We start from the raw sequence: 25,831 nt of genomic DNA, 5'->3' as shown, positions 1-25,831 counted from the left end.
GCAGGCCCCGCCCCTGCACGTGTGGGGCTGGCCCCGCCCCAGGCCCGCAGCGCCCCGGGGCAGCCCGAGCGGGGAGCCGAGCCCCTATAAAGCGGCGGGGCCTCCGCTGCTCCTGCTGCTCCGCCTCTCCTCCCGCTGCTCCTGCTGCCCGCGGCGATGCTGCGGCTCCTCCTGATTCTGCCGCTCCTCGGCGCGGCCAGCGCACTGCCCTCCCCGCTCCGCCGCCGCCTCCGCAGCGCCTCGCCGTCAGTCGGCCCCTACCTGACGCGCTACCTGACCCAGCAGGTAGGAGCCGGGCGGGGAGGGAGGGAGTTTCCGTGGGGAATTGGGGGCATTTCCCGCTGTCATTAGCCTCACTTGAGCCACAGGCGGGACAGGGCTATTCGCAGGTGGGCAAAAACCCCTCAGTGCTGGTTTCCTGTGGCAAAGTGTCCCGAGCCTTGCGCGTTCCAGTGAAGTGCCGCTGTTCGCAGTGTCAGGCAGTTGTGCGCTCTGCCGTGTCCGCGCAGTGTGTCCTGGCCCTGCAGCCCCATGCCCGCTGTGCTGCACGGCGTGCCGGCAGCGAGGGGCTGCGCTCGGCAAAGGCACCCGCGGCGTGCTTGCAAACAGCAGCTGCGGCAGCTTTTTGGTGGTTTGTTTGATCACGGAATGGTTTGGGTTGGAAGGGACCTTAAAGATCATCTAATTCCACCTTCGCCCCAGCCCTGGCAGGGACACTTTCCCCTGCATGGAATATGGAACAGATTTCTGCTACTAACTTGAGCTTTGTCGTACTGTCTCCTCCAGTTTGTGGGCAGGATGTGGCGTGTGGACAGAATGGAGAGCTCTGCAGTGTTGTCTTTAAGTGTTGGTGTAGTTTCCTCGAATAAGACTTGAAATCGCCCCTTGTTCATAGGCTTTCATAAAAACAGTGAACAGTTCCTTTGGTGTGTCAAGCAGTGTCTGCATTGTCACCTGCTCTGTACCTGGGTTTCAAAGGGGAGGCAATGGCTCTTTTTACTGGGAGGCATAGTAAGGAAGAGGATATTTTTCTAGTATTCTCTTGCTTTGTTCAGAATCAGGCTTGTAGCATGCATCTGAATTTCATGTCCTGGTCTACATAGGGAGTGGTGGGAAGAAGAAGGTGTTTAATTCATGGGCATAGAATTATTTAGGTTGGAGAAGAGCTTTAAGATTATCGAGTCCAACCATTAACCCAGTACTGCCAAGTGCACCCCTGAACAATGTCCCCAAATGCCATGTCTACACCTCTTTTAAACACCTCCAGGGTTGTTGATTTGACCACTCCCTGGGCAGCCTTCCAACGCTTGATAACTGTGTCAGTGAGTAATTTTTTGTTAATATCCTGTCTGAACCTCTCTTAGTGCGACTTGTGACTGGGCATCTTGGGTGATATGTGGATTGAATATCTTCTGTTTCAGCTTTTTACAAGGTGAAGTGATGATGGAGTGGTCAAAATGGGAAGATTACACTGACAGACAGAATAGACGTAAAGAAGACAGATAACCCTTGTAAGATTATCCTGAACAGCTACGGAGTAATTTTAGGGTCAAGGTCCCTGTCATTTGAGGTGAGAGATAGATTGGGAATGGTTTTAGTGAGAAATCCATCCACTGAGATTACAGTCTTCCTCAGACAGCGTTACTGGTTTGGGAATGCTCCTGTTCAGGGGTCTCCCTGCATAAATAATGGAATTCCTGTATCTTGAAAACATCTCTGCCTAATGCTCACTCGGGTAATGATTTGAGATTTGTGTCCCTGCATTAGCTCATTTAACAGCCCTGGATCTTATTTTGTGAGCATAGTGCAGATACCATCCGCAGTGTGTGGCCAGCGTTGGCCAGGATAATACTCCTGTGATAGTGGTGTAATTAACTCTAATTGTTGTGGCACACTGGTTGTTACACACTGTTATCATAGTATCAGTGATACTAATTCTGTGCCGTGGTCTGAACCACCCTTTGTCACCATCTGTTACACCTCTGTCCTTATCTCCTCCCAGGGCTGTGGTGTCACCAGGCTTTTCTCCTCAGCTCTCAGCACAGGCAGCCCGGGTGACATCCAGCTGCCAGCAAAGCAGCAGAGCTGCTGTGTAGTTGAGATTTGTGGATTTTGGGATGTACATAGGTGTTGAGGGAAGGGAGGGAAGAGTCACAGTAACATCCTTTTGTATATATTGATACTACATCTTGTTCCCTTCCATCTTTTCCATGCTGTCTTCCTCTCATGCTCCAAGCAAAATCATGTTGGCTGGGAGTGGCTGCTGCAGGAAAGAGGGAGCTCATTCACAGGCCTTGAAATCCTTGCTTTCCTTGTCCAAAGACCTACTAATATTGTTGAACAGAGCGTGAGAGGTGTGTGTATTCATGTATTTTTTGCATTCATCACAGATTTGAACGCTTCTGCCTAGCACTTGAAAGATACAGGAGTAGCACGAGAGGTCTAATCACAGGGAGGGCATAAGACACACTATCAGGAGCACAGTGTGTAGAGCTGATAGCATTCAGCCCTGATGAAACATGCACTCAGTGCTGTTGTCTGGGAATTTGTAATTGCATCATTATTCTGTAGTGCAACATAAAAACTATGATTAACATGTTAAATAGGGGCGGTGAGACTTTGCCACCTCTCAGGATTGTTGAAGTTTAATTACTTACATTATATTTACTTATGACATGAATTATCTGCTTCTGTTCCATGCTGCCAAGCCCTTCATCTCAGCTGAGGTTCCTGTTTCGATTCTTGTTTCTTTCTTTAGTGGTATTCCCCAAAGTTGAAATAATTTATATAAAAGCATTCAATATAAAAAAGCCCTTTATAATATGGCAAAATATTACCGTCACAAAGGAAACATTTTTATACCAATTAATATTAAAATATCTTTAAATAGAGTAAATATTTAATACTTCTACAGAAGAAAACTTTGAAAATATAAATAGATTCCTTACATTATTTGTTGCCTAAAAAGTTACTTCTTGATCACGGAATAATTTATTACTGCTGCACATTGGAACCTCTGGGCATGACAGTCTATAGATATGTAACATTGTTTGAGGGTTTAGTGTCAGCTTTTACTGTAAATCAGTGGCATTTAAGTCTGTTTTCATAAAAATGGAGAAATAACAGGGTCAGAGTTCAGCTCAATGTTCATTTGCATTAAACTTCCTCCTGTTTACCATCTTGAGTGTTAGACATCTATGATGATGGGGCTAAAGTCTAGAATATTGAGAAATCAGTCAAGCAATGCCTTTGTCAGTGTGACTAGCATGTTATCTTGTTTGCTGACCTGTGTATGGATTAAAAAACTTCTATTTCTTCTTGGAGGTGTGATTTTTTTGTTTGTTTGTTTTCCTCTCCCTTCAAAAGTAACTGATGTCTTTCAGCCCTCTACTCCTCCAGTGTATGGGTGAAATAAATAAATTCGTAAAGTAAAAAGGTACCTCATGCAGACCTAGCATAGTACATGGCCCTTGAAGGAGAAGCTCTGCCATCACATACATCTTTACATCCACAAATTTTTATCTATTTAGGGGGTGATGGTCTCCTCTATGGCTTTTCTGATGTGATTAACAAGACTTTTGTTGTAGGCAAGTCTTTGGTAATTTCCTTTCCAACCGCTAAGCGGTTGGTTGTGATTTGTGTTAAATTAATCCATCCAAAATGGAACTTTACAGGGAGAATGGATGTGGTGTCTCTTCACTCAATTTGATAATTGATGGCTGTGTGAAATTTAATGTGCTGGTGGATCCTTCACCTCAGTCACAGTTTGTGAACTGCTATGAGTTTGTCTAAGAAGCAATGTAACAAGTATAAATTAATTTTTGTTCAGCAGCTTACTGAGCCTGGTCCTTCAGTCAGATTCTTTTGAACTAATACATGTCAATTGTGCCACCCCTTTAGAAAGAAGAATTCTGATTGCATTTAATAACTTCCTAGTTTTCACGCCTATGTCAGTATTTCAGAGTAAATTCATATGCAAGTCTTTGTGCTCTGAAACACATCCACACTTCACATTGTGTGTAAAAGGAAGATTTGTTGAAACTTCAAGGTGATGAAGTTTAAGAAGTAATGCAGTTTGATCCTTTCTGGCTTTATTGGGAGTTTTTAATGCACTATTTTGTGTTACAGACTAAAATTTTGAAGTATAGAAAATAAAAGCCTTGACTGAAAATGTGAAAATTATAATGCAAGTTTCAAGCTGGAAGGGAATTTGAGAAGGACTGCAAAGAGGAAGTGAGCAAATAAAAGGGGATCTATTAAGAGGAAGAGAGCAAATAAAAGAATTTTTGTGCTTTACTTGTAAATCAGTACTACATCAAAAACCAATTTGACTTCTGTCAGACTACTTCATGAATGTGCAGGGTAAAGAAATATGTGATGAAGAGCTTGGCTCACCTTTTTATGGTAATGTCTTAATTTATCAAATTAGTAAAAACTTAGGGTGCAGTTTTGCTCTTAAATGTTACATTTCTTATATCACAAGAAGGAGGTTTACATTTATTGAGCAAAATACCTTTAATCCAATTCAGCATTTTTAAGTATTTGAAATTTTTACTGTTGTGTGTAAATGAGCACCACTAAAAACATGTATATAACAGTTATACATAAATGTTTTTTAAACCTAATGAAGTAGTTTTCAATCATGGGTCCAAAACTTGTTTAGGAAGGCATTGAGATGGATTGAGGTTATAATTTTTAATTGTGGTTAGCATCTTATAGTGACTCAGGCTGTGTCTCAGAATAGTAACAGATGCTGGGAATGGTTAAGATGGGTTTGTTTTTCATACCTGGCACCATAATACAATAGCACTTTTGGCTTCTGGTGAAGGAAAAAACAAAGTGCTTTTTACGGAGCCCCTTGGTACCAATTAAAAGTTATGCTGGTGTTTAGAGAAGAAGTGATGCTGATGTTTGTCTCTGAGGTGAATTACTTGGAATATATGTTTTACTCATCAAGTAGTACAGGAGTATTTGGCAGCTCTTACTCTGTGATTTCATAGTGTGATTTAAAATGGGAACTCTAAGCTATACACCAGGTCCATAAGCAGAAACAATAGCTCTTATTCAGTGGACAGGAAAACGGGGAAGTACTTGTTAAAGCTTGTCAGTGAAATTTTATTTTTATGCACTACTTATCTGTGGGGTCACAATGCAGACATCAGCTTCTTAAATTAAGCAGGAAGCAATTTCCTCACAACTTGCAGCCTCTTCCTTCAAGTGTGCAGTTAATACTAGTGACTCAACAAACATCAATGATCACTGCACTCTTATTGAAAGTGAGCTTTTCATATCTCACTAGCTTTAATCATTAAAAGCTGTAATAGGCCACTGAAAGATTTCTGATAGACTGTCTACATTAAAGAAAGTCTAAAGAACAAAACAATACGCAGAACTGCACATGGCTTAAGTAGCCAGCTGTTCACAAGACAGATGTGCATGAGAAGTCCTGTTAACTTCATTGAATTTGACTTGTAACATGAGCTTCTTACCAGCTGAAGCAAAGCCTTAGAGCTGATATTTTTTCTTTTTTTTTTTTTTTTGTGTAGGGGACTGGGTGGTGAGATATGGAGGAAAATTAAGTTCAAAATAAAATGTTACGCTAATGAGTTCCATATCTATTTCTCCATCTGACTTTGAGGAGATCAAGACCAGCCATCAGCATAAGAAATTCTTGTAGATTGTGCAGATAATTTGTAGCATTTTACCAAGTTGGTGAGAGAGCAGAAGTCAGCCTTGATTCATTTTAAGCCTTCAAAAACAGAATACCTAAATTTATTTAATACATTCTGTGATATTTGGAGTTTATATCTTATAAGCTTATAAGAAATTTACTGGGGTAAACCAGGCTGTACTGGGCCATCTTATTTACTTGCCTGTGGTGCAATGGGATAATTTTCTTTTTGTTTTAAATTTCTAGTTGCTGTTTCCTATGCTTTAGTGCAGCTCTAGCATGCATGTAGTATGTTCTGATATTTGTTGCTGTTATAGTGCTACTGTCAGGTGTGCTGTGTGGTTGTTCTCTAAACACACACGGTGAGCAAAGAACAAAACTGCTGATCCTTGTACGTTGTTTCTAACTTTAAATTGATGTAGCAGCTTTTTCCATTATTCACGCCTGCAGCCAAGATACAGTTCACAGACAAGTTCACCCTTGTGTCAGGCTTAAAGCCAAAGTGATTATGTTAAGATTAGCTGGAATGGCTGCTTGTAGAGTGAAATTTGAGACATGTGTCTCTTTCCTGAAGAGGAGATGTTCACTGAGAAGCCAACCTGCATGGGATAGCAGGGAGCTATGAAACTGTGTGATGTCTTTTCCCTCTGATTGCTGATATGGACACACTTGGTGGTGCAGGGGGCCGTGGATGATGTTTCCCTGAATGCTGCTGGTTTCCCCATCATCCTGTCTACCAACATCTTGCAGCCCTGCAAGCAGAAGTTGTTCCTCGGTGTTGCAAGCTTGCCAAAGTAGCATTTGCTACGTGGTATTTTTGCTATTGCATCAGAGCTGTAGAAGTAATTGCTGCTTTGATGCTTTGTTGTCTGAAATTTTCTCTTTCCCCACCTTGATGCTCATCAGAATTGGTGGCAACTAAGTACACAGTGGCACATGTAAAATACTTAGCCTTTTAATACTGATAAACTGCAATCCCTGCACTGAGCTTTTGTCATTTTGTCTGTGCTTTACCTAATTAGAAGATTATCTGGATAGATGACAGGACAGTTTTCCTGTTTGCTGTCACTGTTCATCTCTGCTTCCTTGGATCCTCTGTCTTTTGTAGGATTAGCAATAGAAAATAAAATACAAATAATAGTGGTTGAACTAAGGCTGGGAGAATGATAAAGCAAATTTATTTGTAGTTCTGAAAACAATTTCAAGCTGAATTAAACCTTTTAAAATATTTAGCAAAGAGGACAGTTCTAGACTTTTTTGTGGTAGGGGTAGAGCTGGTTTATATATTTAATTTGAATAAATAAAAATATGTTGGATCCGATATCATTTATGTCGTGTCTTTGTTAAAAAAATAATTGAGGAAGTCTTTCAAATGAAAATTGTGTTCATAAGAGAAGATGAAACTTTGTAAATTCTTTTGTTTAAACAATTAGTCCTACACAGAATTTTAGGACACTCCTAAAAAATCCTGGAATGCTTTTATGCTGCTTAATCTGTGACATATTGACGTTTAACATCCAATTTTTTCCTCTCCTCTGAAGTTAATCCTTTGAATGTGATGGATTTGTAATTCAATCTGTAAGGCACATGGAAAAAATTAGTGGCCTTTGCCTGTTAGGGGTCTGAGAGACCTTGCACGAGGGTAACTTTGTTCTTGTTGGTTTAGTGCATCTGTGTGCTTTTTTCAGCCTTGTGAAATCACACCTTGTGAAGTACAGCTCTGACCTGGTTGTTCCCTATGCCTTGCCCCATCCCTTGCCCTGTGGAAGAATTTCACCAGGAAAATAATACCTTGAATGGAAGCATCAGTGGTGTGAACATTTGGGGTATTTATTGCTATAGTAATTTGTTACAGACTTATGTAGCTGGTGGATTCTGAGCAGCACAAGCCTCTTCTCTGCTCCGAGAAGAACTGGGTGGCAGGGGAATGGAGACTGTGGTTAAGGAGTGTCAGCAGTAAAGCTGATTGAAGAGATTCCTGCCTTGGTCACCCATTCTCACCCTTGTGCTGGAGCTTTGTGGCTCTCAAGTCTGGGACAGAAAATGTTGAGAGTGCCTGTGATTACCTGTCCTTCCAAATGGAGGAATTTTAACAGGGAATAGCATCTTCACTGTCTGCTGGAGGATTTTATACCTAAGTCATTAAAGCCTAAATGTGTTTATTTAGGACTTCATTTTTACATGGTAAGCAGAATTTGGAGTTTCAATTGCAGCACAAAACTATTAATGGTTTGTGGAAGTTGAAATCAATTTGTTTGTGTTCTCATTAGCTGGTTGGGCTTCCGACATAAAAATAACCTTTCATCATGTACTGTTTGTTTCTAACAAGGGCTGACCTGAGTACCCTGGTGCTTTCCTACAGCATATCCTGTGGCTGTTTAAATGTTCTTTGGTCTTTTCCAGTGCCTGTCCAAACTGTGTGACTCAGGGCAGGGGTAGAGTTCCTGTCTGAGGTTTTCCTTGTCCATGTCTTTTAATCATTGAAGAGATAAATCAGTGCTAAAAATCAGACTTCCTTAAACAGCATCACAAGACCAGGTTCTGTGATTCCTGCAGCATTAGAGAAGCTTCAGAAAGATACATAGAGTATAGAATCCTAGATGCATTTAGGCTAGAAAACACTAGGATCATCAAGTTTCATCGGTAATGTGACACTGCCAGGTTTATCACTAACCCTGTGCCTGGTCAAAGGCCAGTGTATTCTCAAGGACACAGTTGCAATAATAGATTCTTTCTGTTACAAGGATCATAAGCCTGCATTTGCTTTGAGGGTATATTGGCTGGAAGCTCATTATGGTCAGGGAAAACTTGCTTTAAGTTGCTCTAGACCATCTCAATAGTTGAATAGAAGTTGGAAACAATAAATAATCAAAAAGCTTATCTTTTGTTATCTGTATGGTTTGGTAAATGTGACACATAAAATGAAATCTGGTAAACAAAACCTCTGCATTATGGAGCTCAAGGAAAATGATAGTCAGTCTTGGCTTGGATGAGTGTACTTTTTGCTGGGTGGAAAACTGGCTGGATAGCTAAGCCCAGAGAGTGGTGATGAGTGGGGTTAAATCCAGCTGCTGGTCTTCTGGAGGGCTGGAAGGCTCAGCAGAGGGATCTGGACAGGCTGAATGTATGACCTGAGGCCAATTGTATGAGGTTCAACAAGGCAAAGTGCTCAGTCCTGACCTTGGGTCACAGCAACCCCAGGCAGTGCTGGGGAAGAATGGCTGGAAAGCTGCCCAGGATAAAAGGATCTGGGAGTTCTGGTCAACAGCAGCTGAGTCAGCAGAGTGCCCAGGTGGCCAAGAAAGCCAATGGCATCCTGGCCTGGATGAGCAATAGTGTGGCCAAGTAACAGGCAACAGAATGAGAAGAAACAGTCTCAAGTTGTAACAGGGGAGGTTTAGATTGGATAATAGGAAATCTTCACTGAAAGGGTTATCAGGCACTGGAACAGGATGCCCAGGGAAATGGTGGAATTGCCATCTCTGGAAGTGTTCAAAGGGTGGATGTGGCTCTTGGGGACATGGTTTAGGAGTGGGCTTTGCAATGCTGGGTTAATGGTTGGACCCTTAAAGGTGTTGTTCCAGCCTAAGCAGTTCTGTTATTCTAATCTACAATCCTATCTCTTAAATTTCTTGTGTTGTTTATGCCTAAGACCTTCCCGTTAGTGGTTACACAGCCTGATGCAAGAAGGTGCAGTTTACATCTATTTCCCTGCTCTTCCACAGAGCACCAAATGGTTCTGCATTTCAACAGAGGGGTGCAAAGCTTCAGTCTCTGCTGTCCCTTGCGCAAGTATCAGCCTTGAAAGCAAGGAAACCCCTCATTCCTTGCATTTACAATTAACAAGATAAAACAAAGCTAACCTTGACTTTCTTTTATTTCTTTTTTTACCCTCCCTTTTCTGCACTAAGTGAGCAGGGACAAATAGAGAATCTTGCAAGATATTGGTGGCATGAAGCCTCAGTCCTGGCAAGCTGTGATACACGCAAATGTATGATGGGAGGAAACAAAGCAACAAGAATAGCATCAGGCAGGGAGACCTGATTTAAAACTGAATTTTATTTAGCATTCATTTCTGATTCTCTGTCTCCCCTGCTATGAAGAACTAAATAGTGAGTAAATTTGTGTTTTCTTAGTGGTACTCTACTGCTGCAGTGGTGTTCATGAGCTTGAATATTTAATTATTTGTAGTAGAACTCAACAAAATCTGCCCCCTCCTCTCCCCCACTGCCCATTTGAACATGGTGTTATACAAAGATGACAAGGAAGTCCCTGCCTTCATGAACTTAATATTTGAATAGAGGAAGCAAAGGTTACAAGAGGAAACAAAACTAACAGGGCCAGCTGACTGAACTGGAGTCCCACAGCCCATCAGGAGTAAAAGCAGGAATAGAAACACATCAGTGAAATCCCAAGGAGGCTAAGGTCCTCATTGCCATTTACACAGGAGGATATCCTCAGGCTATCCTGTATCTTCCTGTCCTCAGGAAATAATTCAGACAGGATGAGCACTCAAAACAACTCCATGGACATGTGGAGAGTAAAGCATGACTCTTTAAAATCCCTTGGCTTCTCACCAGTAAAAACCTGGCTTGATTTCACATGGGATATCCAATTTGGGAAATAAAGCTATCACAGAGGATTGAAATTCAAGGCATCACAGAAAGGCTTTCAGATGCTGACAGTCTTGCCAGAAAGCCAAAAGCATAAAACCATCAGGTGCTGATTTACAGCCTCAAATGGTATTAGAGGCTTTTGGTTAGAAACTGCCCAGTGAATTAGTCTTTTTTGGCAGAGGTTTGACTTTGCTGCCCTGTCTTTGTAGTCACTGATGACCTTAAGGTGCTGCTGAGAAGGAAGTGGATTTTAGCCCACATGTCCTGTTTTGTCTTTGTACTCTACTCACTGCCAGAGTTCCTGAGTATTTCCAGAAGTACATTAAGCACACTAACATCTGTACAATAATTAACATCTGTTGTGCCTTTTTTGTCTCCTCCCCAGGGGAGATGTGTGGTAGAGTGGCTAGTTTTATTTTAGATGGACTTTTAAAATAACAAAAAAACACATTACAAAAAACCCCCACCCTGATATAAGTAATCTCTGAGAGCTCAACAACAGCACATGGTACCTGTGCACATGTAAGGTAAAGATACAGAAAGGTGCTGTATATTTCAAACAGAAGGCACCCAGGTGGGGTTTGGCCCTTCCTCATAGTGTGTTTGTTCAGCAAACCATTCTGGGGAAGGTGCCTCACCCTGAGCTGACGAGCTGCACTTCTCTGTAGAAAGTGTCTCTGAGCTGAAGGATCAAAGCTGCTGATCAGTCTGGTGCTCTCATCAGCCTCGTGGGCTCAGTGCCTTGTGCTGCCCACTGATGTTTGTCATCCAGCCCAGGGAGTGCAGTTCCCAGCAGCAGTGCCTTGGGTGGTGTGTCCAGTCTTCCATCAGAGCTGTCTGCCTCTCAAGCCATCTGCTATATGTATGCTTTTATTTCCCCCAAATGCTTTGTGAGTCTTTGGACTCAAAAGTGTGAAGGGAAATACAAGGTTTTCTTAACTGAACAATGTTTACAAAGGTTTTTGTATGTGCAACTGAAATTTTGTTCCTCACTTTGCCATCCTGCCTGCCTCAGCTGACAAAAGTTTCTCTTAAAAACTTATTCATAACTTATGACTTTCAGTGCTGCTTTTTCTAATTTTATCCTTCCTCTTACTTGTATCTGAATGGCTGTTCTTGTGTCAGTAGATCATGCTTTCATCTGTAAAACATTTCTGTTGCTGGTGATGACTGTGTTATTATTTTTTACCAAACTTGCTGCACAGTTGTCTTTACAGAAGCTTAGAACTTTGGGCTGAGTAACTGGTTTGCATTAATTATAGAAGAGTTTCGTTTGAGAAGGGAACTTTGCACATCATCTCATCAAACCTCCCATTCAAAGCAGGGCCAATTTCAAAATTGTTGGACTGTTCAGGAACTTGTACTTACTGTTGATATCCTGGCCACAGCTGTAATTATGAAAATTTTAATTGGAAAAAACATATCTGCTACTGTACCATTACCATTGTTTTAACCAGCAGTTAAGGCATTTTAAATGTGTACTAAACAGATTTTTTTTTTTCTTTCGTTGTGGTCTATTCCAATCAAGTCTGGTTGCAAAAGTCATTGCTTTTATCTTACTCCTTTTGCATAAGTGTAGGGAAAAAAGCCTTTGTGGTTCAACCTTTTAACATCTGACTTAAGGAAAAAAGCTACAAAAATATCTGGTTCATTTGGGTTGTACAGTATGCTTCACACAGTTGCTGGGGTTTATTACCTGTTTGCATACCTGTGTTGTAAAGAATGGTGAAACGAAGCAGTTGTTTGTGAGACCCAGCAGCTCCAGTGCAGAGCCCTGCATGTTGCTGCAGTGCACTTTGGCTACACGACAGCTCCATCTGCTGTTCCTGAACTGCAGCTTTACCTTCATGTCCAAACCTTTCACTTCACTGGTATTGATTCTTGGGCTTCTTCCTTCTGGCTTGACACATTTTCACACCGTTTTTACTCTTGCGAGAAGATACTCCTTGGGACACCTCCACACTGTGTTTTGATGTTCTGGATTCAGAATTTCTTTGAATTTCTTGGCAATAACCAGCATTTGTGACACTTTCTTCTCTGACTGCTTTATAAACATTAGATTTTGTTTTGGTTTGGATTTTCTTTTTTGTTGTATGCCTTATCCTTGCAAAGACAAGCTACTACAAGATATGAAGCCCCATCATCCAGCAAGAAAGGAATTTCTGCTCTTCAGTTGAGTAATATCTGCTTGGGATTTTGTTTTATTTTTTCCTGGAGAAGTCTGGACTTGTCTGTGCTGCCTGGGATCTTGCACATGTCCATAGCTGGATGTGCTATGAATATGATGAACAGAGGTAATTTAGCTGTTGTGGAGCTATCAAATTTTTACAGATTGAGGGAAGAATAGGAAAGAATAACATGGCCGAGGGCAGTGAGGGAGTGTACAGCATGAGTCAAGACAGAGAATCATGACACTTTGATCAACATGGTTACTGAAACCACCAAAAGAGAACCTTAATTCCTGTATTTTTCTCCTCTTGGTATTGAGAAACTGACTCACAGAGAGCATTGGGATTTTTGGGGTTTGTGGGATTTGTTTTGGGGAAGTAAATTTGCAGATCACATCAGAGGAAAACCACAGTAAATCACATCTCTAAAGAAAACTAGCTATAATTTGGGAAAGTATATGCATATTGGAGTATCATCATCCTAATTTTCTAGCTCCTGTGGAATAGGAACAGTAAGATGGTCTTTAGAATCTATTCTGCCATTGGATAAGACTGGTGTCAATTCTTTTCTGTTTTGTTTGCTTGGGTTTGCTTTGTTTAGTTTTTCCTCTGCACTCTGTTTTTTGTCTGTTGCATGTTAAGCTGCCTGCACTGGTACATATCTTTGTAGTTAGGAAAGTTGAATACTTCCTCAGGTGTAGTCCTCTAGTTGGAGCTCTGGCTTCTGGTAGGAATGATGCAGAATTAGGTTTTAAAACTAAATGTTTAATTTTAGATGAATCCTTAAAGGGCAAACAGGACACATGGGCCTGTTTTTCCTATCTCTGGAAAGCAGTCTAACCAGAAATTTTAAATATAAAAAGATACTTCTCCCCTTTACAAACAGACCTGGAACAAAAGATGTATTAGTTGCACTTTCTAATAGTGTTGGAGTTTGTTAAACTTTACCGTGACTTTTTTGATGTGCCTTAACTGATCCTTCTCTTTAATTCTCCCAAGGTCTTACAACCAATGACTTTATCAGTTGCTGACCTTGTTCTGCCTTTCTACATCTAATCATTCTTAATAGATGAAACTAAAATTAGTGATAACTGTGCAAATGAAAAAGGGGCAGGTGAGTTGTCAGTGTAAACCAAGCCCAGCATGTGTTTGTCAGTACTTGAGTTTAGGGAAAGAGTCCTTAAATATGCAAATGATAACATCACCATGTACTTATGAATAAGGAGTAAATGGCCTCGCTGAGGAAAAGTGTAGAAGTACATAAATTAGTTTTATTTGGGTCTGGAAGCAGTCACTGAAGTTACTTATTGAAGGTGAAGACCATGTCTGTCCACACCATGCCCAGACCTCCCTCTGCTCCTGCTGCTGTAGCAATGAACTGAATGAACTGCAGCATACATATATTCCTACCTGAGTCCAACAGTGAATAACCTTTGAGACAGTTCAGAAAAGACATTTTGCAGCAGACTGTATAACTGAAATAAGTTCTTGCGCTCTCTTTGGCCCAAAGCAAATGTAAGTACATGGTGTGGAGTAGCTGAATCGTGCAGGTCAAGAGTAGTCAGGCTTTTCTGAGCTGCCTAAAGGAGTCTGCCTAGCAGATGTCTTACTGTGATAACAAGTGCATGAATTTGTGTGTGATCTGCTGCTTTTCAGCATTAACTTTCAGATGTTGCCAAAACAGGGAACATGAAAGTTTGGTTCCTGTAGCATCTGAGAGGTATGGCAAGGTTTTGGGTGTAAAGGCAGATGGATGAGCAAACAGAGATCCTCAAGCCAGCAGATGTCAGGCTGTTACCACCAGCAGGGACTATGGAGGCAAAAGGTGAATTGATGTGCTGATGAAAGTCAAAATTGGGAAGCTACAGATCCTCTTCAGCTGATGAATAAAATAGTGAAGAACTGTTAACATATGATAATTAAGTAGCATAGATCTTCTGGAGTTCTGTGGTTTGGTTTGAATTTTTTATATTTCATAGTAAAAGCCTGCATGGGTATTCCAGAATAACATTGTCTATGCAGGTAGTTACTTGTAAAAGCAATGGAAAAACTTACGAGTGTGGATGAATGCTAGGGGAAGGGTCAAGGTGGATAGTGAATACAAAGCAGTGTGAGTAAAAGCTGGAAAAAAATGACCTTAGCAATTGAATTTCTAATGAGGGAATAAATCTAACACTGTGGGGTTTGGGTTAAGGGGTAGGATGTATAGGCCAGCAATATTTGTAAGGCAGTGGAAAACAATCAAAACCCACTTTGTAACAAGAGCCTCTTTAAATTTGATTCTTATGCCAGAAGAAAAGAAGGCATTTTTGTTGGTTTTAGTTTTGGGGTTTTTTAATTTACTTTGCTGTTCTTTTTGGTTTCTTTTGATAACAAGGCTCGAAACATCTTGTGAGTACTCTTTTTACTTGTAGATACAGTTTTATTGCATGAGATGCTTTGTGACCTCTCAGCAGATTTGTCTGACTTCCTAAATATATTTAGAATATCTGATGTTAAGTGTGATACTATAAAAAGGGAATGGATTTTTTTTTTTCTTAATGGCTGAAAATAGTGTTTCTCCTTCAGTATATATACCTGTAATTTTGGCTCTTCTTTTCACAAAGCAGAAGAAAACGTAGGAATATAAATTAATTTAATGACTTTTTTTTCTCTGCAAAGTGTCTGTTGGCACTCCCAGTGGACTCCAGGATGAATTCTAGCTTTCTGAACATGTTGCTGTTCCTTGTTCTTACAGATTGATCACTTTGGATTTGATGAAAATCATACATTCCAGCAGCGGTACCTGGTAGCAGATCAGTACTGGAAGAAGGACAATGGACCAATACTATTTTACACAGGCAATGAAGGAGACATCACGTGGTTCTGCAACAATACAGTATGTGGGAAACAGATTCCTAAACTACAGTCCAACCTTTCAGTTATGGCATGCTGAAAAAGTGAGGAGGAACAAGAAAACAGTCTGGGAAGGTCATTGAAAGAGAAGTTTGTGATTATTGTTGTAGGAGGAAGAGGAAGCTGAACAAAAGCACAGAAAAAATTTAAGGGCGTTCAGGGTCCTATTTGAAGACCAAACACACCAAAGGGATACACTTTAAATTAAAATATGAAATTCCTGGAGCAGTGAAGAAAATTTCTAGAGGAAACACCATAAGGTGCCTTGACCTAAGAATTCAGAATTTTGGACCAAATTAAACTTACCCTAGTATGTTAGATTCCCCAAGTAAAATGGGACATTTTCATGTTTGGTTTTTTTTTCTCTATTAAAAAAATACATGAAGGGAGCTGTAAATCAAAGCTAGATAATTCTTGTTCTCTGCAATACTTGTGGAAGTTTTTACTTCCCTGACTGATAAAAATGCAGAATGGACTGTGTGGGTATTTTTCAGCCATTTCAAAGTCCAGTAACACGACAGGAGGTGGCATGAGCTTAGCTCAAAGCCACCAAGGGCTGCTTACATGCTTTGTGCTGTCAGCAGATGATCTCTGTCTGCCTCTTTCTGTAGCTGATGGTAACAAACTTTTATCAACAAGTAATAACAAGTTATACCTATTTATTACTTGAAAATAATTCTGTTGCAATGCTCTAGATTATTGCTTATTGCCAAACAAGTTTTGTTTTTTCTGTAGCCTAGTCTTAACTCAAATGCATGCTTTTCTCCTTTAGCCTATTATATTGCCTGTGGATTAAGCTCATGCCATAACTCATGTGTTATTTGTGTTTTCTTACTTCAGTGATACTTTAAAACCAAATTTCACTCTGTCTTTCTAGTGGCATTTTGATAGGGATATCTTTCTAATGAAAGAATTGGAATACACTAGACTGAAACTAGAGACTTTTAAACAAGTTGAATTATTTTCATGGTCTGTTTTTCTCCTACTAGGGTTTTATGTGGGATGTGGCTGAAGAGCTTGATGCTATGTTGGTATTTGCTGAGCACAGATATTATGGAGAATCTTTGCCCTTTGGGAATGAGTCTTTCAGTGTAAGTGCCATCTTTTGTCTTCCTAATAAATGCGTTCCATACAGAGATAATTCTGCGTATTTTAATTCTTGCCAGGGCAATGAGTGTTATCTTGAGTAAGATGAAACTTTTTTGTAACTATCAATTCTAGGGTAAAAAAAAAACCTAGAGATTTTTTTTTTTAGTGCTTCATGAGACACCTGCAAAGAATATTTCATTTGTTCTCAGGCACAGATTTAGACCTGTGATTTTAGCTGTAGACCTGATTTTAGCTGTAGCTGCTGCAGGGAATAGAAAGACTGTTGCTGAAAATCACTAATGCTGTCTACATCCTGCCTTCTCTCTCTCAGGATTCCAAGCACCTAAATTACTTGACATCAGAACAAGCTCTGGCAGACTTTGCAGTACTTGTGGAGTATTTAAAGACGACCATTGCAGGAGCCTGGCACAGTCCAGTCATAGCTATAGGAGGATCTTATGGAGGAATGCTTGCAGCCTGGTTTAGGATGAAGTATCCCCATGTGGTGGTTGGGTGAGTGTGCTCATCCTGCTTAAATACAGTAGGCATTTGTTACTTCGGTGCTGCAAGTATTACAGTTCTGGAAGTACCATAATTGAAGCTGGCTTGAATTTGTCAGTGCTGGGAGAAGGAATCAAGTTACTTTGAATTTGGGAAGTGGCACCTAATAAAGGCAACTGTAGGTCAGCAGGTACTGGATGGTGTATTTTGTCAGTTATCTGTTTTTTAGATTTGTGAGAACAGCATGTGAATGCTGGCTTGGCACCTAAATTTTTTTTAGGGTCTCCAGACTTCCTGGTGACTTTAGGCAGGTCTTTAATCTCTTCAATGCTCTAGTTACCTTCTTGGAAACAAGCTAGAGAATATATTTTTGTGGACTGGGGCTCTCTTCATTTGAGTTCACTCAATTCTTAGTGAGAAAGACTTAATTGACAGATAAGAATGAAAAACAATAGAGTAATCAAGTCTGAATTTCTGCTTGTATTTGCTGATATTGTTGTATTCCACAGCATTCAGACTTGTGGAATAATTTTGCAACATTATGGTTAGTTCACCTAGAGCACAGTGTCCAAGCTGAATTATAAATATTGCTTAGATAGGGCTGTGGGGAGGGTATTGACCAGAGGATGGAAATTCACTTTGCAGGAGTTCAGGATCTTTCTATGTCCCTTTGCAGAGCTCTGGCAGCCTCTGCCCCAATCTGGCAGTTTGGTGACTTGGTTCCATGTGGCACATTTTTCAGCATAGTGACCAATGATTTCAAAAAGAGTGGCACAGGCTGCTCAGAGAGCATCCGGAATTCCTGGAATGCTATTAACCACCTTTCCTCAACAGGTAAGACTTCACCAATGCTTTCTCAAAGAATAGCAATTATCAGGATTGTGTTATGACTTTCATCTGCATATGTATTGGATTTTGTGAAACTCTGCTCCTGGTACTGAAAAGTGCCAAGTGAACATAGCGCTACTTCTGAATGCCTGGTTGGTTGTATCACAGACTTCTTTCAGGCCTGGTGGGATGCAGAATCTAGGTCCAAAGATCCCTAAGGTTAGATAAGAGCAGACTTCAGAAGCTTATATTCTTTCTTGACAAAATAGGCCAGATAGTCATTACTATAAGAAAGTACGTTCTTTGCCAGCTGAAGCATTCAGGAAAACAAAAATTAGTGTAATCATTATGATTTCAGTGATAGGGACTCAGTTGGACTTGAGGATGTTGAGGATCTTTTCCAGCCAATGTGATGCTGTGATTATACAACTACCTGAAAAGAGGTTGTAGTGAGGTGCCGACTAAAACTTGATCTGCTGTGCTTGTATGTATGTGGAATAGTTTCACTAAATCAGTTAGGCTAAGTGGAAATATTTTTTAGTAGCAGCACAACTGACCTATGCATTAAAGGTACAATACACTAAGTATTGTTTTATCTATTTATTTTTATTAAAGATGCAGGTCTGCAGTGGCTTTCCAACACATTTCATTTGTGCAACCCTTTAAAAAATCTTCAGGATGCTGCTGTATTGAAAAATTGGCTGAGTGAAACGTGGGTAAATTTGGCTATGGTGAATTATCCCTATAAAGCTGACTTCTTGCAGCCTCTGCCAGCTTGGCCTATACAGGTAATTTAGAACCAATATCTTGTAAAATTGACCATTTGGTTTTACTGTAATTACAGAGGAACTAAATACTATTTATTAAATTGAATCTATTTTATAGTTTGGGAAATTGATTGAAAAATTTGGTGAATAAAACATTAAGGTGGCACTATTTTTTCTTTTTAAATTTAATAAGGAAATATAAAGTTTCAGGTTCCTCACAGTAGCATGCACCACACACATGTAATACTGCTTTTTGTGATAATCAGGATATATAATTTCATAGGCACTTTCTGGAAGTGATCTGACTGTATTTGGAAAAGAAATTAATATCCTACCAGGTATCATGTATTAATATTTAATTCCTATAGATTTAGACTTCTCCTCTCTTCATTGCAGGAAGTCTGCAAGTTCCTGAAGGATCCCAGTCTCTCTGACAAAGAGTTGATGCAGAATGTTTTCCAGGCAGTAAATTTATATTACAATTATACAGGAGAAACCTCATGCTTAGATGTGTCACAGACTGCAACAAAGAGCCTGGGCGAAATGGGTTGGTACTACCAGGTATATTCACACTAATCTTTATAAATTGCAAATCAGTGAGGGCTTTTTGGGCTAGAGCTGATGAGAATTGTCTTTTAGCTGACAATATATTGTGCTAGATGTATTGATGTTCTGATGACAGATGTGGTCACCAACCGAGTATGATTGTAGAGGTGAAGGCAGGGCAGGAAAGACAAGCAGCTTTTCCAGGAGATTTAGGTTGTGTTTTCATAATCTAGCTAATTGTTGAGTTTCAGCTCTTCATATAGAGTGGAAAATTATGTACAGCAGTCAATTGTAAATTATGTACAGCATTTAGTTGTATGAGGTTTAACAAGGCCAAGTGGCAGATCCTGTGCTGGGGTCACAACAACCCTGGGCAGGGCTGCAGGCTGGGGACAGAGAAGCTGGGAAGCTGCTCGGTGAAAAATGACCTGGAGGTGCTGGTGACAGCAGCTGAACACGAGCCAGTGTGTGCCCAGGTGGCCAAGAAGGCCAATGGCATCCTGGCCTGGATCAGCAATAGTGTGGCCAGCAGGAGCAGGGAAATTTTTGTCCCCATGAATTCAGCACTGGTGAGGTCACATTTCAAATCCTGTGTTCAGTTTTGGGCCCCTCACTGCAAGAAGGACATTGAGGGGCTGGAGCGTGTCCAGAGAAAGGCAACAGAGCTGGGGAAGGGTCTGGAGCACAACTCTGCTGAGGACTGGCTGAGGGAGCTGGGAATGTTTATTCTGGAGAAAAGGAGGAGGCTGAGGAAAGACCTTAATGCTCTCTACAGCTCCCTGAAAGGAGATTGTAGGGAGGTAGGTTTCTGTCTCTTAAGTAACAAGTAATAGAATGAGAAGAAATGGCCTCAAGCTGTACCAGGGAAGGTTTAAATTGAATATTAGGAAAAATGTCAAGCACTGAAACAGGCTGCAAAGGGAAATGGTGGAGTCCCCATCCTTGGAGTCTTTTAAAAGGCAGTATTCACTTAGGGCACACAGTTTAGTGGAGGACTTGGCAGTTTTAGGTTATGGTTGGACTCGATCTTAAAAGATCTTTTCCTACCTAAACAATTCTGTAATGGTTTGATAGTAATTACTCATCAAATGCTGTTTGAATTTTCTTTTTTAAATACTGCAGTAACAGCTATTGGATGTTCTCCTGGGAACACTTCATATTGACCTGCCCTTTCTTTCAGGCTTGCACTGAGATGGTAATGCCCTTGTGCACAGATGGTGTCCATGACATGTTTGAGCCTCAGAAATGGGACTTTGATGCACTTTCAGAAGAGTGTTACAGGATGTGGGGAGTGAGGCCTCGCCTCTCTTGGATTCTTTCAATGTATGGAGGAAAAAACATCAGTTCACACAGCAACATCATCTTCAGGTGAGCCTTGCTTCAGCTGATAGTGTAGAGTCTTCCACCAGTTTGGGTTGTCAGTGCAGAGAATCTGCCCCGAGTACGAAAGGAATCTATCTCCAGCACTCCAGCTGAATAAATGATGGGCATACTTTGTGTTCTTCTTGAGAGTAAAATGGTCAGTCTGCAGTGGCCAAAGTAGCCAACTGTTCGGTTACTGCCTGTGTGACCTTAAAAAATGAATCTGGGCTGGGATTCTGCCAAACATCCTCTTCTCTCCATGTGGATTCCATATTATCTTGTGGGCAAAATCCAGGCTTCCCATGTTGGTAAATTCCTACTTTTATGAGCCCAAAGCACTGTCACTTATACATAAAAGGGAAGTCTAAATGAGCTCTAGTTATACCACAGAATCTTGGTCACCAAAATTGCTCTGAGGGATAGCCTTGTGAGGGGGCTGGCATGACATTCCTTTTTCCCTTTGATACAGAAAAGAGAGGGAAGTAACTTTGGGAGTTTTTCTATTACTGCCAACAGCCCTTTTCTTTTAGCGGCATTTAGGCAAGTTTCAATAAACTTGTGTAAGATCCAAATACAGAGGTGTTTCTATTTTGGTAAGGAATACTGGCAATACAACAAAAGTTTGTCTGAAACACCTTTATATATGGACAAAAAGTGAAAGATGTTTCAGTATAGCACAAAAAACTAGTGTATGATGCTTGTGCTCTATTCACTTTCACTTTCCTGATTTTTAAGATTAAACTCTATCTTTAAAGGGAGGTTAATGTAGTTGTACTTCTGCTGTGAGGTGATCCAGGTGAGTGCTTTGTGTCTGTCAGGTTCTTATGTGGGAGGGAGGTGTTCCACACCCACACTGAGTCCTCAGAAGTCCTGAGTTGCTGTACCTATTGCCCACTGTGGGAAGCTCCTGGGTATATATTCCTCTGTGCTCTGGTTAAAATTGTGCAAGGCCTTTTCATAAAAACCCTGCCACTTCTACAAACCAAGCTCAGAATCAGTCTGTTTAGATGTAGTAGATAGGTGTGCGTTTTAAGAGTAGAAAGTTCTTACTTGAATTGGGGATTATTTTCTGGATTGCAGCTGTTAGTGTCAGTCTGTTTGGCTGCAAAGGCCTGTTGCTTTCCTCTTGTTTGCCTCTTGCTGTTTCTGTCCCAGCAGGATATCTACCCTGGAGTGAGAAATTCCACCCTTTTTTGGAGAACTTTTAAATAAAAATTTGTTGGTTTAACTTAGTTTCTGCAGAGTGTTGCTTATTTCCAAGGCTGCACAGCTCTGTACAGTAGAAATCTGCTTTGTAAGCAATCGACAAGCAAACAAATCTAAATAAGTGTTTAAGAATTTATGCCAGCTGAAGGAGCTGGAAATGAGAAAAGCCTGAAAGCAACCAAATGAATGTTAAAGTAGTGCTGTACACACAAAGCTTTTGGATCTCAAGCTGGGATGTTTCTCTTCAAACAAATACATTGTCAACACTGTACATTTTATATAAGAGCCTTTTATCCTCAAACACTGCAGAGTGCTTTACAAAAAACATCCCAGTGTTTACCAGGGGATGTGGCTCCCTGTGGGGAGAAAAGGACTGTGCTTCAAGTGACAGGCAACTTGCACAACAGTGTAGTGCAGGAAGGGAAAAGTACTCCATTTAAAGAGAACCACTGTAGGGTGGATTTATCCAGACGCAGCGAAATTTGGCCAGGATGCTTAAACTGCTGCTGCTGCTTCTCCCTCTGTGAGCAGTACATCACTCTGCACAGTCACACTGTGTTGTTTGTACTGTGTGGTAATAATGCAGGAAATTCCACTGCTCTTCTGGTACCTTCCTGGAGTTATGTAGTGTGTGAGTGCTTACTTAGGCTGTCGGCTGGTGGTACTTGCCTGATGGGCAGCACATCTTTATTTAAACTAGTTTGAGGAAATTGGGGGTTTCAGAACACTGTTTCCCCTTTCTCTTCCAGCCATTTTCACTCCTCTTACTAGAACATGTTGTGTACTTGGGGTGGGAAGTGACACTTCAGCACTGTTCATGCATGTGGTGGCAGAAAGCTTGTAGCAGTTGTAGTATCTCATCAGTGTACTATGGTAGTCAAAATCAGCCCAGGTTGTATCAGACAATATGAAATTTGGTATGTACAGTCTAAAAATGGGTATTTTTCAATCTCAATGAATCACATCTAGGTTGTAGGCTTCTAAGTCAGGGCACCCATATATCCAGTTCTGCACTGGCAGGGGAGAGGCAGAAAGTGAAGGCTCTGTTTTAAGAGATTCTGGTGCTCTGTGCAGAAGGGAGAATTGTGAGCATTAAAGAAGGGAATGGTGGCAAAGAAGAGAAGGTGCAACAATGGTTGAAGAGAAAAGGTGAGGAAAAAATAACAGGAATCATTTTTTCCCCACGATTGTGGAGAGTGGTCATGTTAAAGGATGCACAGACAGTGCTGCTAAGATTGTGTAAAACTGGGCAGGGCTGAGGAGACTAAAGAGAATATAGGAAAGGGAGCTGTGTGCTGTGGGACAGGCAGAACCCTATGTATGCTGTTAAGGAAGTATATGAATTAAAAACAGGACTAGCATGCTGATTTTTGCATTAGTTTTTTTCTGAAGTCCTGCTTGCCTGGCCACTGCTAGAAAGAAATGGGTGACTTTTATTCTTCCTCTTCCTTTGCTTCTTCGGTTTGTACTGGGAAATTCCTGTCCTGTGACATGGGCAACTGAGTACTCACATGCATGCTTAGTTTTAACACATAAATAATTAATTCCAGTTGGAATCATCTTAATCTGCAAAAACTGTTAAGATTTATGATTTTTGTGGTGAGCCCTCCATCCCCCCTCCCTCCAGCAAGTTTCACTTCCCAAACTGCGTCAGTGCCTCTGGTGCCATCCTTTGGCAGGAGATGTAGAAGATGCAGCCAGAAGCTCACAGAAAAGCCTGTGGCATGCTTAGTTTCCACATGACTAGGACCAAAAGATCCAAGTTCATGTGCATCATGGGTCTCTCAGCAACTCATCCCCCTGTTGCCAAGGTGCTCTGCTGATTCAGGTGACCTTTTAAATCCAATGCTTTTGGCTTATTGGGCAGCTCTCTATGCTTTTTGTTTTGAGGTTACAAAATGTTTCTCTTGTCCCAAGTCATATTTAGAATCACTGAAAATAAAGAACTACAGAGTGGGGTTAGTTGGGGTTTTTTGGCTTTTTTTCAGTTAAATATTAGTTCAGACCCCATCAGGTTTTTACTCTTGATTATTTTTTAAAAAAGCTCTTTTTTCATTTGTCATTTTTCTGTTATTGTCTGGTGCCACCATTGTGGTATTTTTCTAGCTGCGTATCTCTCAATGTCCAAGGATGTTTTAACTTTCTAGATCCTTCTAGAAATTTACCTTCCCATACCACAGCCCATCTCTGACATTTCCTTTTGTGGGCAGGTCCAGTGTTTTAAATGAGGAACAGATCTGTGTTTGTGTAGTTCCACAAGTACATGGATGTTGTTTTCTTTGTGCAGAAAGGTGGGCTGCGTGTGGGAAGAGCATTGCAGTAAAGGAAAACAAGATGTAGTAGGGGTCATTGGGTCAAGTCCAAAGCTAGAAATGAGAGATGGAAAGTTCTCTCCCCAGCTGAGCCATTGCTTGCTCCATGGACTGTTCTTTGGAGCCATATCTGTAGTGCAAGGAATTCTTTTAATTAATTTGGGGTGAGGGAGAAGGGGGAGTAAATGGCATTAAATTGTCCTGTCACAGAGGAAGAGTAATTTTAGACAGTTTAAGGGATAAAATCTTGATTTTCATATGGTTGTTATTGAAATCAGCAAACTAACAGACTATCAGAGCATTTCTTTGCAAAACCAGGTTGGCACTCGGCTGAGAAAGTAAAAGGTAGAACTTCCTGAAAATTCAGCCCTAGAGGGTGTGATTTGTTTATGGCAGATTGCAAAGAAGGAAAGTGAAGTGCTTTGATTTGGGAATTTAGACATGTTTTTTTAGAGGGAAACCTGAAACTTTTATGACAATTACAGGTGGCAGCAGATTTCTTTTCAGAGCCTTTGGCACTTTGGCACTTGTTATGGGTTATTATCTGAATTAGCAGATAATTAGTAAGAAGTGTAGCCTTGCTTAAGCTGCTGATAGCTCCGTACCTCTGTCAAAAAGGTGCCTCTTCATAGAGGGTTGGGCACAAGACATTAAGACAAGGCGGAGGTCTGTTTCTGCTGCTGCATATGCAAAACCAGTAGAAGTACTGATGTGAGCTGCAGCCTTGCTGCTGACTGCTGTGCTCATGTACCCTAATGAAGTACTCTTTCCTTATAGCAATGGTGGCCTGGATCCGTGGTCTGCAGGTGGGGTGACCCAAAATATCACCAATTCCCTCGTGGCAGTTGTGATCCCAGATGGAGCACATCACCTGGACCTGCGCAGCCGGAACCCTTTGGACCCCAAGTCTGTACAGCAAGCTCGAGCCTTGGAGATCTGCCTCATGAAGCAGTGGATTGAAGAGGCCAGGCACAGCCACTGAAGTGGTACAGCAACAGCTGTGGCCATTACACCTCTCTTGGCTTTGCTGGGAGCAGGGCCAGGCCTTATGATATGGTCATTGGAGCATTTCCCTCCTGCTTCCTCACCTGCATTGCAGGGGTCGCCACGGCCTGTGTCCGTGAGAGAGGCAGGCAGCAGATGGATGGAGAGCATTCTCAGATGATAAACTCCAGTCAAAGTGCATGGATTGAGCTGCCTGCTCTGGTTTGCTTTCCTCTTCTACGCTTCTCAAAATCTGTACTTTACCACATAGTAATGGGCTGCTCTTCTAGGCTTGCTGCCCTTCTCCTCACTGCACTGAGTGATTGTTCCACTGTTGGCTATACCAGCAGTTGGAATACATGGCAGTGTTGGTGGTGAAACTCCTGCTTCCTCCAGCGTGATTGAATTTCAGACATCCTCTGCTGGTGGAGATGATGAGGGAACCAAAATCACATCTCCACATGTTGGGTGGAGGTGTGGGGAAGGCCTGGGGAAGCTGGCTGTGCTGTTTGTAAAGAAACTAAACAGCCCTTACCTTTTGGAATCAGTGTTGGAAAGGAAATATACAACTTCTTTTTCTACCTAGTTTTCCTGTAGCTTATTAATCAGTGGATTTTTGTATTCTGTGCTGTACTGAATGGTCAGGGCTGGGCCCAGGCTCACTCCACTGATAACTGGCTGAGCATGCACAATCTGCATCAGGATTTTATTTCTTCTTTTGCTGTATGTCCTAACTTTCATCTGTCACTATCTGTGATGATGGTTACTAAAGAAAACTGTGGGTATATTTTGTGTGTGTATGTGTGTGTATCCCATACAAACACTTAGCTTTTTAAAACCAGGAAGCTTTAGAAGCTATTCTCTTGAGCAAATGTGACACTTGTGC

General features: G+C 41.2%; 1 protein-coding gene across 1 annotated transcript; it reads left to right on the top strand.

Moving 5' to 3' along the window:
- Positions 1 to 33: 33 nt before the first annotated feature.
- On the top strand, positions 34 to 25,526 carry PRCP (prolylcarboxypeptidase). Its single transcript, XM_085065463.1, has 9 exons — positions 34 to 285; positions 15,193 to 15,333; positions 16,340 to 16,441; positions 16,771 to 16,952; positions 17,617 to 17,774; positions 18,384 to 18,556; positions 18,932 to 19,096; positions 20,262 to 20,449; positions 24,739 to 25,526. Exons 1-9 carry the CDS (start codon positions 157 to 159, stop codon positions 24,941 to 24,943), a joined length of 1,443 nt encoding a protein of 480 aa, XP_084921589.1. The 5' UTR covers positions 34 to 156; the 3' UTR covers positions 24,944 to 25,526.
- Positions 25,527 to 25,831: the final 305 nt, after the last annotated feature.

This window comes from Lichenostomus cassidix, chromosome 1, assembly GCF_008360975.1.
Source record: "Lichenostomus cassidix isolate B80296 chromosome 1, HeHo_3.0, whole genome shotgun sequence".
Lineage (NCBI taxonomy): Eukaryota > Metazoa > Chordata > Aves > Passeriformes > Meliphagidae > Lichenostomus > Lichenostomus cassidix.
Note: the sequence above shows the minus strand (reverse complement) of the source record. Positions and strands in the feature narration are given on the sequence as shown.

Bases quoted from the DNA above. Each gene is read 5' to 3' on its own strand.
- PRCP (XM_085065463.1), top strand. From the start codon at position 157: ATGCTGCGGCTCCTCCTGATTCTGCCGCTCCTCGGCGCGGCCAGCGCA. The intron at 19,097-20,261 runs GTATATTCACAC...CCTTTCTTTCAG, and splicing joins AAATGGGTTGGTACTACCAG to GCTTGCACTGAGATGGTAAT. The intron at 20,450-24,738 runs GTGAGCCTTGCT...CTTTCCTTATAG, and splicing joins CACAGCAACATCATCTTCAG to CAATGGTGGCCTGGATCCGT.